The sequence below is a fragment of the Chroicocephalus ridibundus genome, chromosome 5 (genome assembly GCF_963924245.1).
Source record: "Chroicocephalus ridibundus chromosome 5, bChrRid1.1, whole genome shotgun sequence".
NCBI lineage: Eukaryota > Metazoa > Chordata > Aves > Charadriiformes > Laridae > Chroicocephalus > Chroicocephalus ridibundus.
In genome coordinates this window covers 33983441-34000183 of record NC_086288.1, presented here as the reverse complement: position 1 = coordinate 34000183, position 16743 = coordinate 33983441, and the positions used below count along the sequence as shown (strand labels likewise).

The following is a 16743-nucleotide window of genomic DNA, read 5'->3' as shown; positions in this document are numbered from 1 at the left end:
ATTTGCACAGATTTAAGAGAGGAAACACTCCCATGGGCAGACCCAAGCAGTCGAGCATCTCCAGCAAGCAAGGTAGTCATGAGCGGCTGAGGATAAACTATATAGGTGGAGCCATAAAACGACCTCACCTTCCTGGTGCCATCACTAGGGTGGTCATGATCAATGTCCAGCCTTTGCAGTAGGTACACCTCAGAAGCACCTGGCTAGAACTCACTGGAGCAGCAGCAAGACCAAAGGGTTTCAGCCCCAAAGGTTTTGCTCAGCAGCTTGTTTTATTTTGTTCCTCCCAAGACGCAGCCAGACTACAGGCCAGCCCTGCTGGAAGCGGTGATATGTACTCAGTCACTCCTTCTCGTACAATCACTTCCTTCTGAGGTGAACCTGAGGCTCTGAACTGTGCCCTGTGTCCTCCAGGCCAAACACAGACTCTCACATGTAACACTTCTTTACTCCAAGAGAAGGACACAGACACGTGCCTCTGGTGTGAAACCTGCCTTTAGTCAACCTTTCTAGTCACGAAATCTCTATGTGTTGGGTCACAACCTTGCTAGTACCTAGCTGCTGGGCATCAGAAGAATATGAAGTACATATAAACTCACCAAAGGAACTGTTTTCTTTCAAGGACTCGTATACATTTACTTAGAAAAGTGACCAAGGTTCAAATAAATTCTAGCTTCCAAGACCAGAGGATCATTCCATAAGCATAAGGCAGAAACAGACCTTCTCTGTAGGGATGTAACTTCTAATTATGTATTCCTCCCTGCAGCCTATATGCTAGAATCGTTATTATCTTCCATGTTGATTAATCAGTTACCTGATGTTAACAAGAAGATAACTTCTAGGAGACATGCAAATAATTCCGCGGTTTTCTTTTCCAGTGACTCAGCATTCATATCAGAAATGTGTTAACAGGATACAAAGGCTATTAAGAAGCCCCCTGCGTAACTATCATCTTCCTTGCCTCCAGTTCTTAATAATTTATGGAAGAAAATGGGTATTTTCTAATAGATATTCTATCTTGCCAGAAGGAAAGATGTGTAAGTTATCTTTTCTTTTTTTTTTAAATCTCGTTTCTTTCTTTTTCCCTTCTCTAAAGACCTATATCTGAAATTTTATTCAAATAAGGCAAAGTTAAATACTCTCAGTGGAAAGAAGACTTTGAAGAAGTGAAAGGAAATGCTTTCAGCACTGAGGCTGGACTGGCACCAATTTAAAATATGAGTGTTGGCTTGAGAGTTAATAAAGCACCTGCAGATTACTTTTCCATATTTTCTCTGCAACATCAGGGGGAAGCATCCTGGATTGAACGCACGGCTTCGACTGAGTTCACACATGGCCTTGAGAGAGGCAACTGAAGCAATGTTAACCCAAAATGGTCCCATTCACCCCATTTATCTGGGATCAAGTGCAACAAACTGACAAGCACGTAAATAACGCATTGGAAAATGCATTAGTGTGGAGAATTATTTTTAGGGGGCAGCTATTCTCCTAAGTGACGTGATGACAGTACACATCCATCTTGTGCTTGCTCTGCTGGAGTTGTTCAGGAGAAAGTTTGTCTGGCCTACCAACAGCTGGAGCACTGAGCTTTTACTTGGTTTGTTGTGTTTGGGTTATTTTACTGTGCAAACACAGCTTTGTGCAAGTAACTGTTTAGTGACATGAACTTAAGAAATTAACAACTTCAGAGATAACTCCTACCCTAGGTTTTACTTTCTTCACCTTCAGCTGGCACCTTTTCCTTTGAAAAATCACACCTTCAGGAAACAAGGAAATCCATCCCAGTCTAACTTTCCAGTATTTAACACCCTGAAGCTCCTTCTCCCAAGGAAATCTCTCTGGCACCTAAAGATCCCCCAAGGATGGCAAATCCAGCAACGACCCCACCAATAACAAGGTAGCAGAAAGATGCACTCTTCTCAAACGCCTCAGCAGGCAAAACTGGGGGAAAAACATGGGCAAAGCTAGGGAAGGAGATCCACCAGAGAGAAATACTCCTCTACATGCTCCACCAACCATAAAACATTCTGATTAGGCATCTTGCTTAAAATATCCAAGCCAGAGGCTTTTGTATGAAACATCCCTTGTGATGGGTATTCATTTCAAAAGTGTGCTCTGAGTGGAAATCATTTTGCAGAGGTTACCTGGAGGAATAAGAACATATTCAGCAGATAATGAAATAACCTCACTATGATGCCACGTGGGAAGGGCACACTGTCAGGAACACGTGGGAGAAGAAAAGCCATGCTTGGAAGGACCTGGAGGCTGAAACACAGACAAGAAGGATGGGTGTGACGCCTGCATATGGACCTATCAAAACACCTGACTGGTCTAAACCCCAGCTCATATACACAAGCACAGGCCATTTCGCAAGAAGCCCATAGCCTAGATTTTAGGAAACTACATAAAAACAATTCCAGAGCCAGACTCTGCGTAAAGCTTACCCCCGGGCTTTGCAAAGCTAACCGCTCTTATCAGCACCTAACAGATGAGATCCTCGTTGGAGAGCCACGCTGCCGAGACACCCAGTCATGCCGGCAGGACAGTGTGCCAAGCCTTTCCAGCTCCCACTGGCCTGGATTCCCATGACTTCGGATGCAGGCGGGTTGGCTTTATTGCTGGGGCTGTGTTAATTTTCTCTTCCTCTTGGCAGGAATGCATTCATAGCTCGGCACGAACCATCTCATGTCACTATATGATGAGATGGGGGCTATGACCTTAACAGCCACATGGCACTGCATGCTTATTTCCAACTTCCCCATGTTGCCCAAGACACTCTGCAATCAAAGCACAACGCTGACAAGGCAAAGTCAAGCAGGGAATCCCAGGGAATGCTGAAATTACAGCCAGGGGCCCACCATTAACTCTGCTGCCTCCCTGCACAGCCCTGACATTAAAGCTTTCTGTCCTGCGAGCATGGTCCTGGTAAGGCTTCTGCCCTGCTCTGTGCGTCGCAGAAGGGGAGCTTGATTAGTTGCTGACTACTGCATATTTTGGGCGTTCCCCATGGAAATGGCAGCCATAAGCAACCCCGTGGGGACGTACCAGTAGGGCAGGCACAGGCTTCCTTGCCGAGGACAGCGTTTGGGCACCTTAACCCCACATCCCCCCAGCACGCCCCGGGAGGGTCCCTATCCCTTCTCCACCCCCGGAGGTGCCTCTGGAGGTGCATCCTTACTCCCTGCCTCTCCGGTACGTCCCGAGGCCTTCCCACTCCCGTGGGTGCCCCACGGCTCCTCAAGCCCCAGGTCCCCCCGCGTGGCATCCAGGTCCCCCCGCCCCCTCCCAGCCCCAGCGCGCGCCCGCCCGCGCCGCCCCCCGCGCTCCGCCGCGGCCGTTTCGCCCCGCGCCCGCGCCCCCGCCCCCGCCCGCCGCCGTTGCTCCATTCGGCGACATGGCGGTGCCGGTGGTGGTGTTGCTGCCCGTCCTCCTCGCCGGTACCGGGCGCACGGCGCCGGGGCAGTGGCGGTCGCGGGAGGGAGAGCCGGTCACCGGGAAGCGGGAACTGGGCCGGTACCGCGCCCCGGACGGTCCCTTCCCAGGGAAGGGGAAATCTGAACCGGTACCGGGCACCGGCCGGCCGGTAGTGGGCATCAACCATCCCGGGGCAGGGGGGACAACCGGCACAGGACGGTGCCGGACACGGGCTGGTCGGGATCGGGCCCGGTAACGGGCACCGGCTGATCGGGGGGTGCCGGGACAGGACACCGGCCGGCTTGGAGGAGCGGCCGCGGAATCTAAGCCGGTAGCGGGCATCAACCAGCCGGGAGCAGCGGGCAGAACCGGCACAGGACGGTGCCGAGCACCGGCTGTACGGGGGTTGCCGGGACGGGACACCGGGTGGTCGAGAACGAGCCCGGTAATGGGCACCAGCTGGTCCGGGGGAGGTCGGGGGGGAAATCCATGCCGTTGCCGGGACAGGGCGAATCCAGGCGGGACCAGAAGCCGTTAACGCCGGTTGCTCTCCACAGGGCTCCTCTTGCGTCCCGAAGCCGCTGCCAGCACCCCGGTGAGTGCAGCCTGCCCCGTCGTCCCCGGGAAGGACGATCCCACCTGCCCTCCATGTCACCAACCAGGCGTCCCAGTGCAGGGTGGTCCCTTCCCCAGAGCCTTGGGTTTGGGTCCACGGCCCTGGAGCTGAGCAGGGGTACCAGAGGTGCACCAGAGCCAGGCCACCCCTCCGGTACCCCTCCTCAGCCCCAGGAGATGATGCCCCAGGAGACGAGATGCCCCAGGTGGTCTCTCCCCACAGCCGAGGGCTGAAGCCATGCCAGGCAGTAGAAGCCAAGCCTCAAAGCGATACATTCACATAACAGCATGAAAGATAAAGTGGCACTTTATAGTGCTGTGCCAGCTCCTGTCGAGCGCTCCTTTCTGTGCACGAGTGTGTCGGTATTCTTCAGAAGCTGATCGGAGACCTGTTTCACATGGCCTGTCTTAGACTTCCTATGTTCCTGTTCTTACTTAGCCTGCTTGCTACAAGTATGGTGTGCCTGGATGTCCAAGGGACTACCATCCAGTTTGTGGGACCGATGGAGAGACCTACTCAAACGAGTGTGTCCTCTGCCTTTCAAACAGGTACTCACTTAACTGAAATCCTAGCCTTCCCTTCCCTATATACGAGCGAAATATTCACCCTCGCACCCCCATTAACTGGTAGATTATTGGCTTTGGATCGTTCACACTCTGTTAAACTGCAGTTTTGGCAGTGTCTTCTCAGCTGTCAGCCCCTTGCAACAGCTTTTATCGTGATACCTGGAAACGGCTTAGATTGGATCCAGTTAGCTGGGAGTACTGAATATTCGCCTTTGTAATTCTTAGGGAATTTTGTAGTTAATCTCAGAGGGGGATTACCTGTCACGTTCATACAGGGACACATTACCATTGAATAGAATGCTGGACTCTTCCTCACTCCCCATCAGAAAACATGAAAGATCCCACACAAATATGCAGCTTTTACTACAAAATGTTTACATTCAAGACACAGTCTCCTGTACTTCCTTTCACAGAGAAGAGTAAGAATGCCAAATGTTAGGAGAAAATACCATTTTGCCATTCATATTGTCTGAAAATTGAGAAAAAGATCGCCTGATATTCGAGAGATGGTATTTTTTTCTTTCACAATTGAATAATTTTTTAAAACAAATTGAAAACATTGAAAATCAGTACTTAATGAGCATTGTTATTCCCCATTACGATTGACTGGAAACCTCTGTAGACTGTCCTCTCAGTACAAACTAAGAGGAAATGCTTGTGAATTTAATTTGGTGGGGAAAGGCAATTTATGTTAATGAAGTAACAGAACTTCTCTTTCCAGCAGAGGAAAGAAGTGAGAGTAGCAGAACAGCAGTGACGGGCATTTACAAAATTACAAATACATAGATCTCAAGAAAGGGAAGCCTGAAATATGTTTCTGACTTTGGGGCTGGGGAAAGATTAATTGTGAGCATATCATTTACAAAATTCAAATGACCAAGATAGAGGGAAGATAGACCAGAGCAGGAAAAGTGTCAAAGGTATCAAGGACATTTAAGGAAATAATATTTTAAAGGAAGCGTGAAAGTGTGTCAAAGTATGTTTAAAGGTATGCAAATCTGCAAAATTTTGGTAACATTTTCACCAGAGTGCAACACAAACTACCCAAGCAAATGAGAAATCGCAAAGAGAATTGGTAAACCTATAGTTTGGAAAGAAAAAAAAAAAATTACCAAGGAATCAAAGGGCACACACAGTACAACCTGTGACAAGGGGAGAAAAGAGGTGCTGGCACGTTACATATTAGGAGCCTACCCATCTTTGCTGCCTAGAACGATGTCGGAGTAAGTTATTATGCGATTGACTTGCAGACAGGCAGAGGTAAAAAAGAGAGTAAGCAAAGCTGATACAGATTTGTCAGAAATAATCTGATCAAATCCATGAGATTTATTTTTTTGGCAAGATAACTTGCCTAGCAGAGTAGGAGGAAACAGAAATGTTGCTCCATTACATTAATAAGGCATTTTACATAGCCCCACTTGACATTCACATAAGCAGAGAAATAGTTATTCAGCTGAAATTGTTAAAGGATGAAGTCACAGCAGTTTAAAATGCTGTGGTATAAAAGCAGTAATCAGCATTTTACAGTCAAACTGGAAAGACCTATTAAGTGGGATTTCCTTTAGGTAGAGTATATAATTCAGTATTTTTGTAATGGATTAGATATCAGAAACAAGACAATAAAAATGTGCAAAATGGCATGAGATACAATGACCTGCGTAGGACAGTAAATGGGCTGAAATCGGTACAATAAAAGTCAAAGAGAAATGCTAAGTATGACAAATAGAGAGTGCAAATCCATGTCGTGGAGATACAGAAAAGAGACATCCAAATAGTATATTTGATCCTTCCTCAGAGCAAAACGATGGGCTTTGAGATCCAGCCTTACATTTCACGGATGTTTCATTTTTTGGGCATGATCCCTCGGTTCCAGACAGGTGCGTGGTAGATTCCTGCATACAGCGTTGCACATAGCGCAAAGGGTTCTGTAGGCAAACCCGCTGTTTATTTCCACTCAGTTCCTTAAGTAACACATGATGGGCTTTACGTCTTATTCGTATGACATGTACTGTACATGTTTTGTACATTACATGGGATTTAATCCAGCTGCACACACAAGATATTTTTTTTCTTAATCATCTTTCTTTGCTGGCATCTTACACGCTTGGAAAAATGCATTTTGGTCTGAAAGGGCGCAAGGTGATCAGCTACTATCCTGATGTTTTTTCTTTAATAATTCAGTAGTTGGCATACTCAGTGGCTTTCTAGTTCAGTCTGGAGTTGTTCTTAAGTGTTTGACTTGGCATGAATGCAAGAAGAATAAAACCCTTTGTTTTACTGGAAGAATTTCGAAAAATGGTTCATAGTCATAAGCAATGGTCGTTTCACTTCAAGGAGTCTATGGTACAGTTCATCCCACTCCTGAGGAGGGGTGGACAAAGAGATCTTTCTGCCCTTCTTAACAAGCTGCATGACCAGTAGTTGCTGAGACAAATAGTGTAACGTAGTGACATAGAAACAGATATATGGGCATATCCCATAGTCAATGACAAAACAGTCAGTTCTAAATTAACTGAGGTGATTCTCAACAGCCAACTTGCAGGTCACTTCCAGCCCATGTTTAAGCCCATTAAAAGGACTTTTTAAAGGGAGTGGCACTTCCCTGATGGCCAAGGCAGTGCTGTCCCTGGGCTCTTTTAGCCATACAAGACTGTGTGGGCACCTGGAGAGCCCTGTGCGCATCAGGAGTACTGCAGGAGAGGTTGCTGTGGCTGATCCAGGATAACATGAGACACCTGGAGCAAAGGTGCAGCACAAGCCCTGCCCATCCTGGTTCTGCAGTGCAGCCCATTAACTGTAAGACCAAAGCTGATCTCCCTCCCTGCCTTCTTTTTTTTCTTCTTTTTTTAAATCTTAAATCTAATCCATTCTTAAGTGGGTGCTCAAGTGCAAATCCCAGGTCTCTTTCACACTTAGCGTCCAGTAGCAGTGACAACGGCGGATCTTAATTTAAACCTGGTCTGGTAGCCCCCCACCAAGCTCTTTGGAAACAGACACAGCAGCTTGAGCTGCCTCTGCAGGGTTTAGCACAAGGGCTGTCCTTCAGCCAGGTCTTTTCCTCACATCTTTACATATGTTTTACGTCCCCTACACTTGATTTTTCCCTTCATATTCCTAATCTGCTCCATTGCGTTCTGGCTAAAAGATCCCTGATAAAACTGTTAGTACAGATAATCCCTGCTTTTGGGTGATTGTAAGCCTCTTGAATTTCATGAGGAGTAAACCAGCTTGATTTGATTAAGATAGGGAAGCAAACTGAAGATCTAGGGCAGTTTGCATTCCAGCGCTTCCTTTTTGTATCTGCACTTGCTTGGTAAACTGAGATTTTTAAATGGAGCACCCCAAAATATCATGTATGGGACTTCCAAAAAAAAAAAAAATCGAATGTTCCTAAACTCAGGGACACTTGGCTAAAATTTCCAGCCTTCAGAGAAACACGCATTCAAATTTTAGTGAAGTCTGGGATGCAGAGATGTGTCAGGACGCTCACCCTTCCCACCGAACTCTCACAGGAAAGGGGGAAATTTTGTACGCGATGGAACAGTTTCCCACTTCAGGGACTGCGCAGTTTGACTTGCATTAGTGCTTTGTAACGGGCACTTTACTCATTGCGAGATTTGTCATGTGGTTTGATACTTCTCAGATTTGCAGATGGCTTTATCAGATTTTTGTAGGTAACAATGCCTGGAGCGAGGCTGTCTCTGGTAAGTTATTCGCTCTGTGTGTGTGATTCATAAATCTTTGCATCACATTTACTTTGCGATAATGTTTGCTGTAAGTGATGCAATTAAATGCATCACTGCATTTAATTGAACACATAGAAAGACACAGGAGAGCCCGCTTTATAAAATGCCTCTGTTAAATTCAAGCGTAGTGCTTCTCTTCTGAAATATTTTTCTTCTGCTTGCAGTGAAAATAAAAAGGATGTCCAAATTTTCAAGATGGGAATATGCTGATGTGGCAGGTGGCCAATTTTCAAGAAAATGAGAGGGGCCAAATGGAGACAGTCCAAATGAAAACAATGCCTTAAATGTACCTTCTATGCAGCCTATCTTAATAAAGAAGTTTGCTTGTTTAAACAAAGTACTGTTACTGTATTAAAACTAGTGTTTATAAACATAGCCATAGTACATTTATAACCTAAACCCTGATTTATTTTCTCCTGCAAGACAGATCATAGGGTAAGAAAGAGATGTCCTGACCGTACCAGTAGGTCAGTTGTTTGGAGAAGGAGATGAACGGGTACCCAGTGCCATTTCCACAGCAGCACCTTGGAGCAAGGAGGCCCCAGCACCTCTGCCATGGGCAGCGCTGGCAGCAGCAGCTCCTTGTTGTTTCTGGGAGGATCTGAGCCTGCAGGTGCCAACAACACCTGGGGAGCCACCAGAAGGGTTTCCTGTGGTGGCTACCAAACCAGTGACAGTGGCTTGTCATGTCATGCCTGGTGGAGGGCAGCAACCTGGGCACCTTCTGCTCCTGCGCAAGTAAGGTGTTTTGGAGCTCTGGAGGTGTGTTGCCCCACAAGCCCCCAGCCCTTTGGGCTCTGCTCCATGGGGTGCCCGTGTCACCGCCCTGGGCTGGCACACAAGAGCCACTTCCCGTGGTAAACATCAAAGCAAAATCGGAAAACTCAAGACTCATGTAAAAGGGTGCACTCTGGAGTGGGTCTGGAGGACCTTCCCACCGGGAGGGTGAGTGAGCACTGGAGTTGGGTCCTTTCCTTCACCCACTTGTCAGGCACATGGGCACATAGTCTTTGTCATGTTTGTTGCCTTCTGTTCTGCTAAGCACCTCTGTTTTCTGCATGTTGCTTGAAATGAATTGTATTTGGGTTGTCTTATGGTGTGTTGGTAATACACGGATGGGCTTCCACCTTTGATCCAAGCCAGGTGGCACCTGCTGTAGCCCTGGCCCCAGACAATGGCTCCGTCAGGCTTTACTGGGCAGCAGCAGCACAGGCAGAGGTGTACAGCACGCTTCGTGCCTGATGAACATTCACAGGTCACTGACTTTGGTTTTAAAAACAAAGAATGCTTTTGTCTTATAGTTCCTTTAAAGGGTTGAAGCTACCCTTATCCTCCAGCACGTGCCTGCTTTCATTTCCTTTGTGCAAAAACTAATCATGGACATAGGGACACCATGTGTGGCACAGCTGGAGGGCTGGGAGCTTAGGACAAAGTGATCAAGCGGAGACATGAATATGTGGATGGAAAAGAAAGACGACCAATGCCTCGCAAGAAGGTGTCAGTTGTGGATGGAAAATCCACAAAAATCCACAATTTCTCTATTGGTGGCAAATCCTTTTAAGAAAGTTCCTGTGTGCTCCCAGATGTTATTTCAACATCCAGATCTGGAAATTTTCACTTTTTCAAGTTGTGCAAAATGCCAAAGCAGTTGTGTGCTCTGCTATGAAATACAGGTGAGGTAGAAAGTCGTCTAGATGACACAGTGCTAGAGCAGCAAAACTGAGTGGCAAAGAGGGAAAGACAGCCTGTGGGTCTTGCATCAGTGGCTACAATGGGCTGACGCTGATGACTTCCAAATGCTCTGGTTGCCCAAAATTTGGACAACAATCTAGCATGATGAAGTACCCTGGGGCTGAGGCCACAGACACATGGCACTGGGTCTAGCAACCCTCTCAGTCTTGGTACCCAGAGCTCCTTGGAGCAAGTGGCATTAACTTTTCCACTAAAGCAAGGCAGAAGTATTTCCTTTCTCTTAAGAATATTTTTCTTTTAAACTTTTTACGTTGGTCTTCTTATTGTAACAAATAAACAGAATCATTGAAAGCAGAACTTGCCCAGAATCTCCTTATTTTTGTAAACTTCTTTTAATTCGACTTTTATTTTCCTGTATCTTACTGTTATTCACCCTCCAGGCAAACTGTTTTTTTGGATGGAACAGTTCTGAAAGTTTGTTGCAACTGCTGTAGCTACGTCACCCAACTTTCCTTTCTCTCTCGCTTGTTGCATTTTAAATTGTGCTTTATACTTCTTGCTGTTCTTCAAACTGTTTAAACATAACATTTCCAGCGGGAGCAAAGAGGTGCATTTGTCTTTAACAGAGAGACTGGTGTATAGCATTGAGTCATGCCATGGCTGGCTCTGACAGGAATTGATTAAATCCCAGCCTCCTTGAAATTAAAATTGACGAGTACAGGACTACTCACCAGTGTTTGGTGACCACCATGTTTGATTAATCAAATGCATTAAAATCCATATGTCACATCAATTGCTCCAAGTGTTGACTGCCATTTACTGACAGCATTTATGAACTAGCTAAAATCAGTAACATAGAAGGATGTTACTGTAACCTTCAGACATCAACAAACCTTATGTCAAGCATTCTCGTTAGCTTATTACATCTGCATGAAGCTAACAAGGGATTATACTAGCTGAATGGCATGATTGTGAAACAAGACATGAAAGGGTCTCTATTCTGAGCCAGTCTGAGCTCAGATGGTTGGATAATATTTAGTTTGATTAGGATTTATGGCATTTTCTAGCTTCCCAGGATCAGCACAGTCTTGATTTGTCTGCGGGGTGAATGTGCAGCCAGCCATCTATGTCAAATGAAGGTCAGAAGACATCTTACTGGCTTTTGCTAATGAAGGGTAGATACGAGTGGGTTTGTTCCTGGTTGAGCTACAAGAAGAGCTTTTTTTAGTTGATTACATTTCTGACTCTCCCTCCTGTGGAAATGTTTTTTAGAAAAATTTGTCCAGGAAACGTACTTAAACAAAATGTTTCTTGGAGTCCATGCAGTGTTGCCCAGCAGACATGGCAGGTGTGTTTGCTGGTACAGCTGGGCTCCAGCTCCCATCTTAGCTGTGGGTAGTTTGGAAGTGCTCAGCCCCTTTGCTTCAGGCACTCTTTTGAGGGTTCACAGGTTTTCTCAACCAGAGGCAGTAACACGCTTTGGTTTGAACCAGGAGGAAAGCGTGTCCCCTTGAATTGCTGGCAGAGTCTTTCAGGACTGGGGATGCTGAAGTTCTCTTGGGTGTAGTAGAAACATATCAAACCAAGCATGCTTCCACTGAAATGTTTAAGGCTCAAAAGTTGTTGATAGCTGTCAAAAACCCTTGTCTGCTGGAGAACATCTGTCCAAAGGCACAGGCCATTAACAGTCATCCAGGAGAGACTTTTCCTCTTAGGTACCAGGGCAGTGTTAGCTTGTACTCGTATGTAGCCACTCCGTTTGTCCTCGGTGGCTCAGAAAAACGAGCAAGAGCAGAAGGGAGAGCTCTAATTGGGGGAGCCACGGTCTCAGGCCTGTGGGAGACAAGTCAGAATGAAGGGCTTGAACTTGTGGATTTATTTCCATCTTGCTCCCTAGGCGGCAGCATTTGTTCTCTTTTAAATCTCATTTTATTTTCTGTTCTCAGTAGAGGTGCAGGAAAGACTTTTTGTTAATAATTATCATTTGTATGCATAAGTGTTCTGTTAGAGGCTGTTTCTTTTCATCTATATTATTAGTGTCATCGATACACAATAAATTTCATTTACTTGGCAAAGTTAATTTGCTTTTTTCCTGATCATTGAACTCAAGTATGTTTGCTGAAAGAAACTCTACAGTACATCATTTTGTAAAAATTTTATTCTGTGGGCAGATGCCTCATAGATGAGAACCTCTGGCATTCATTGCTGTGTGTAGGATTGCGTGGGGTTCTCTCTTAGCTTTACGATATTCTAACTGGTCATGTAGCAGTTGCTTCGTTTTCTAAACCCTAAATATTTATAGAAGGAGCACAGGTTTCTGGACAGAGAATTCTTAGCTAGATAACCTAAGAAAAAAGCAATTTTCCTCTGTGACTGAGTCTCATCTTTACATTGAAGAAAAATTAACCCATTTTAAGTGCTTTTTTGTCAACTAATGAGAAATTATATAAGATTCTGGTACACTTGTTTTATTTAGCACAAGAAGAACATGGACCCGTTGGAGCAGGTCCACAGGAGGGCCACGAAAATGATCAGAGGTCTGGAGCACCTCTCCTGTGAAGACAGGCTGAGAGAGTTGGGATTGTTCAGCCTGGAGAAGAGAAGGCTCCGGGGAGACCTCATAGAGACCTTCCAGTACCTGAAGGGGGCCTGTAGGAAAGCTGGGGAGGGGCTGTTTGCAAGGGCATGTAGCGATAGGACGAGGGGTAATGGCTTTAAACTAGAGCAGGGTAGGTTTAGATTAGACATTAGGAAGAAGTTCTTTACAGTGTGGGTGGTGAGACACTGGAACAGGTTGCCCAGAGAGGTGGTGGAGGCCCCATCCCTGGAGACATTCAAGGCCAGGCTTCATGAAGCTCTGAGCAACCTGATCTAGTTGAAGAAGTCCCTGCTTCTATTATTCTATGATTTTACCTTTTAAGCAGATCTGAATTCTTCTTCCTGACATAGATGAAAAAGCGTTTAGAATTGACCTAAAACTCTTCCTACTTAAGCTGGTCTGTTCCAGCTTCCCCAGTGACAGAGGCAAAGGAGCTGAATAATCCTGCCGTGGGGCTCTCTCGAGCAGAGAATAGGGCTGGGACAGAGATGTGGAACTTGCCTAGTAATAGTCCGGTGTCACTGTAGGTTCTGTGTGATATTGCAGCAAGCCTCAAACTGCTGCTCCAGAAGGGCCTGAGTTTTCTGGAAGTACTTTTTCTTATATGCCAGTCCCCTTCAAATATTTTGGATACTCAGCAAGCTGCAGATGTCCGTAAATGGACAGCTGAATTGAGCCCTCTCTCTTCATCTCTGTTTGAAGAACATCTGTCAAAGTGAGGAGTGGGTCTTTTAGGAAGCTTTGGGGCTGCTGGTTTGGGTCTAACCTACACAAACATTTCCCTGCTTTTTCATCTTCCCATGAGAGTTAATGCCAAGAGGTGACACTGCTGCCGTACAGGGCAGTGTCTGGGTGCACCCAGGAAAGTGTCAGTGCATTGTCAGGACCGTGGGTGATGAGCTCCCAGCAGACAGTGGGAGCTTGCAGAGCAGAGAGAGCAGGTCCCTGTGCTCTGCTGTGTCAATTTATGGCCTGGTTATAAAGCACAGCAGTGATCCCAGCCGTGAAGGGTTCTTCTGTGTCCTTGTTGCCTCTCCAAAGGGCATAAGGGCTGGATCGGTGAGAAGGCAGCTTCCTTTTGGCTTTCAAACAGGAGGGATGATGACAGCAATCTCCCCCTGCCAAATGAAGAGTTCAGCTCCAGTGTCCAGAGTTGTTCAGCATGGAATATGGGGATGCACACCTTCAGCAAGTTCAGCCAGGCCTCTAGCAGAGCGGTAGGGACAGAGCACGAAGCTTTGGGCTTCACTCTGTGGCCTGGGAGCTCCTGCAGTCATCCCTGAAAATGGGGAGCTGCACATATCAGGGCTGCATATCAGGAAAAGATTAGCAATGCTCAACTGGACAAGTTCCTTTGGGAGGACCCTGGTCATCCCAGGGAATAATGATGTGGCAGAACTCTTCCTAAGGCATGCAGGGTTGCTCTCTATCTGTGAAATTCATTTCTGAGCCTGAAGAGGGTCCAGCAGTATGTCACTGTGAACAAGAGAATGAACGCAGCCAAGCTCCAGAGCTCACTTTTGAGCTCTGCACCAGGGTGAGATGTATGAGCTGCAGGGACCTCCTTTCCTGGCACCAAGGAAGGGTGCATGGAGTGACAAGTAAAGGACGAGCAGAGTGCGCTGATACGGGGACATGTCAGCCCCTTATAGCCACCTGCTCCTCCTCTTCCAGACTTCATGGTCCTTCCAGCCTGGTAGTTGAGGCTCAGCAAAATGGCATTTTCAGTCAGAGAAAATTCTTTTGTCCCTGCTTTTCCCTAAGCCAGAGAAGGTCCAAAGCAGCTGAAAGCACTTTACAGCACTGCCATGAACTGTTTCTTCCGAAGCTGTGCAGAGATCTAGCACAGGGGTGATGCTGCAGAACAGCAGTCAGATGCCCTGACCAAATCCCGCCACCCTGCCTGGTGCAAGTTTGTCCCTTCTTCACTTTTGGCAGAGGTTTCCCAGTGCCACAACCCAACAATGGTTGGGGGAGGGAAGAAATCAAGTTGTGAGAAATCAAGTCAGGAGAACTCAAGACTACCTTTCCCTGACTTAAAGCCAGCTCAGCCCCACAAGTCAGCAAAGCCATATCTATGTGCAGAAGAGCTGAATGGGCAGCAGAGACTAGAATTATTATCTTGCTAAAAAAAAAAAAAAATCTGCTAAGGGAAGTGTATTTCAGGTGAAGTGGGCTCTGGAAAGCCCTGACAGCATGGTCAAGTGCTCCTTTGCCGTGCAGACAGGCCAGCGCAGGACAGCAGGAGCAGCACGGTGATGGGGACACAGCTCTCCAGTGGTCTCTGTCAGCTCAGCCCTGCTGTGCCCACCCCACTGTGCAGGGTTCCCTGTGGCCAGGCCACAGACTTAAGAAACAGGAGACATGACCCTGCCCCAACCCCTCTCTAGAGAAGATGTTATTAGCCAGGACTAGGCCTGAGCGAAGAAACACCCTTCGAAGAAGGGAGAAAAACTCACCCAGGGAAGCCAGACACACTGGCTATATGAGTGATGAGCACATAGACACCTGGAACAACATAAAGGCAATCCCATGCCAGTGCCAGAAGCCCTCCTTCTGCTTCAAACAACCTCAGCTTGCCAGCAACTAGAGCCCCCAGGACCTGCCGATGGGAACTGGCACCCCCAGCCTCTCGTGTCCCCTAAACCACTCCCCTCCAGCAGAACAAGGAGCAAAAACACCTGTTGCAGGCAAGAGTGGGGCTTCCTTAAGCAGTGGCGCAGGTACAGCTTCGTTAGCTCAGGTTTGTTAGGGTGTTTGTGCTTGTTTGAGCCTGCTGGGCTCTCCCCTGCGTTGAGCACTCTCCAGCTGCTTGCCCGTGCAGCACAGCACCCTGCTCCCACTGCTCCTCCCTGGAAAGCATCCCCATCCGCCAGCCCAGTCCCTGCACCCTAAGAGAGATGGCAAGGAGTGTCCTCCTCCAGCCTGGAGCCTCTCTGCCAGACACACTGGACACAACCGACCCTCTGACAGCGGAGTGCACCAGCACAGGGAGCTCCCAGGAGCAGGGAATGTCCTGCTCCCCGGGGTGGTGAGGCTGTCAGAGCAATGAGGGAGCCCCTGCTGTGCTCACCCAGCTGTCCCCATGGCCATCTGTGTGGAGAAGACCGTTGGCAGCTAGCACCCAGGTAGCTGCGACACCTTTGTCAGTGCTGGCTTCCCAAAAGCAGCAAAACACAGGTTGATAAAGGAAAAAACATTTTTTACATTTTTAAGGTCAGGGCCTCTGAAGTCAATCCCCCACAGCCGGCAGCCGGCGCAGAGGGGTCCATTACATCCCTTCCCTGTTCACCGTCACTCTGCAAGTCGCCTTGGTCACCTGCCAGTGCCACAGTGGCCCATGGGTGCCCAGGGGGCTGTGGCGTGTGTCACATGGAGACACCCCATCCTGCTCACAGCCCTGGTGCCTGCGGTGATGCCCCAGCAGCTGGTGGCACCGGTGGCACCTCTCAGCAGGCACCCACCATGACTCTGTGCCACCCGCCCAAACTGGTCTGACAGAAACCACAGGGACCACTGCCAGCATGGGACAGCACAGGGGAAAACATTGTCCTTGTCCCTCATGGTGAAAGTTGAGGAAAGCAGCTGGGCTCACTGACACAGCTACAGGCTGGTCTATGTCCATGCTCACCCCGCTACGGCCCCTCGCTCTCCTTCGGGACAGTGTGCTTGCAACCAGGAGGGACACCTTGCTCACGTGCTAGTGGTCTGGCAGAGCTCATCCCTGCTCCAGGGAGGGATAACAGCCTTTCATTGACCTGTATACAAGTATTTGAGTCAGGACTTCCAAAACTAGGCAGCTTCAGCCTAGAGGTTCAGACCGGGACAAATTTCAGCAGGCATTCTCCAGCCTCCTGCCTCCCAGTCCTGCCCCCACACCCAGCCGTCCAAATCTCTGGAAGAGTGCTCATTCCTCTCACATCCGTCTGGTGCTCCAGGAGTGGAGAGCAGATTTGCGTGTCTCCTCTAGCCTCTTCCCTGCCTCTCACCAGTGCCAGAGCCCATCTTTTCCTGGGCTCACACGTGTGATGCCCTGCCAGCTCTCTCCGCGTGCTTGGGCACGCTCTGCCTACAAGCAATGGCAGCACTGCTGAAAAGCCTCCTGGCAAG

At 47.8% G+C, this 16743-nt stretch overlaps 1 protein-coding gene across 1 annotated transcript; it reads left to right on the top strand.

Annotated features, from left to right (window-relative positions):
• The first annotated feature begins 3394 nt into the window (after window positions 1-3394).
• Window positions 3395-8552, top strand: SPINK2 (serine peptidase inhibitor Kazal type 2). The gene is made up of 4 exons (XM_063335302.1): window positions 3395-3437; window positions 3972-4009; window positions 4469-4578; window positions 8507-8552. Exons 1-4 carry the CDS (start codon window positions 3395-3397, stop codon window positions 8550-8552), a joined length of 237 nt encoding a protein of 78 aa, XP_063191372.1.
• The last annotated feature ends 8191 nt before the right edge of the window (window positions 8553-16743 follow it).

What these genes read in the sequence shown, in the direction of transcription:
- SPINK2 (XM_063335302.1), top strand. Translation starts at nt 3,395, where the DNA reads ATGGCGGTGCCGGTGGTGGTGTTGCTGCCCGTCCTCCTCGCCG. An exon ending in GCTGCCCGTCCTCCTCGCCG is followed by an intron (nt 3,438 to 3,971) that starts GTACCGGGCGCA and finishes TGCTCTCCACAG; the next exon opens with GGCTCCTCTTGCGTCCCGAA. An exon ending in AAGCCGCTGCCAGCACCCCG is followed by an intron (nt 4,010 to 4,468) that starts GTGAGTGCAGCC and finishes GTTCTTACTTAG; the next exon opens with CCTGCTTGCTACAAGTATGG.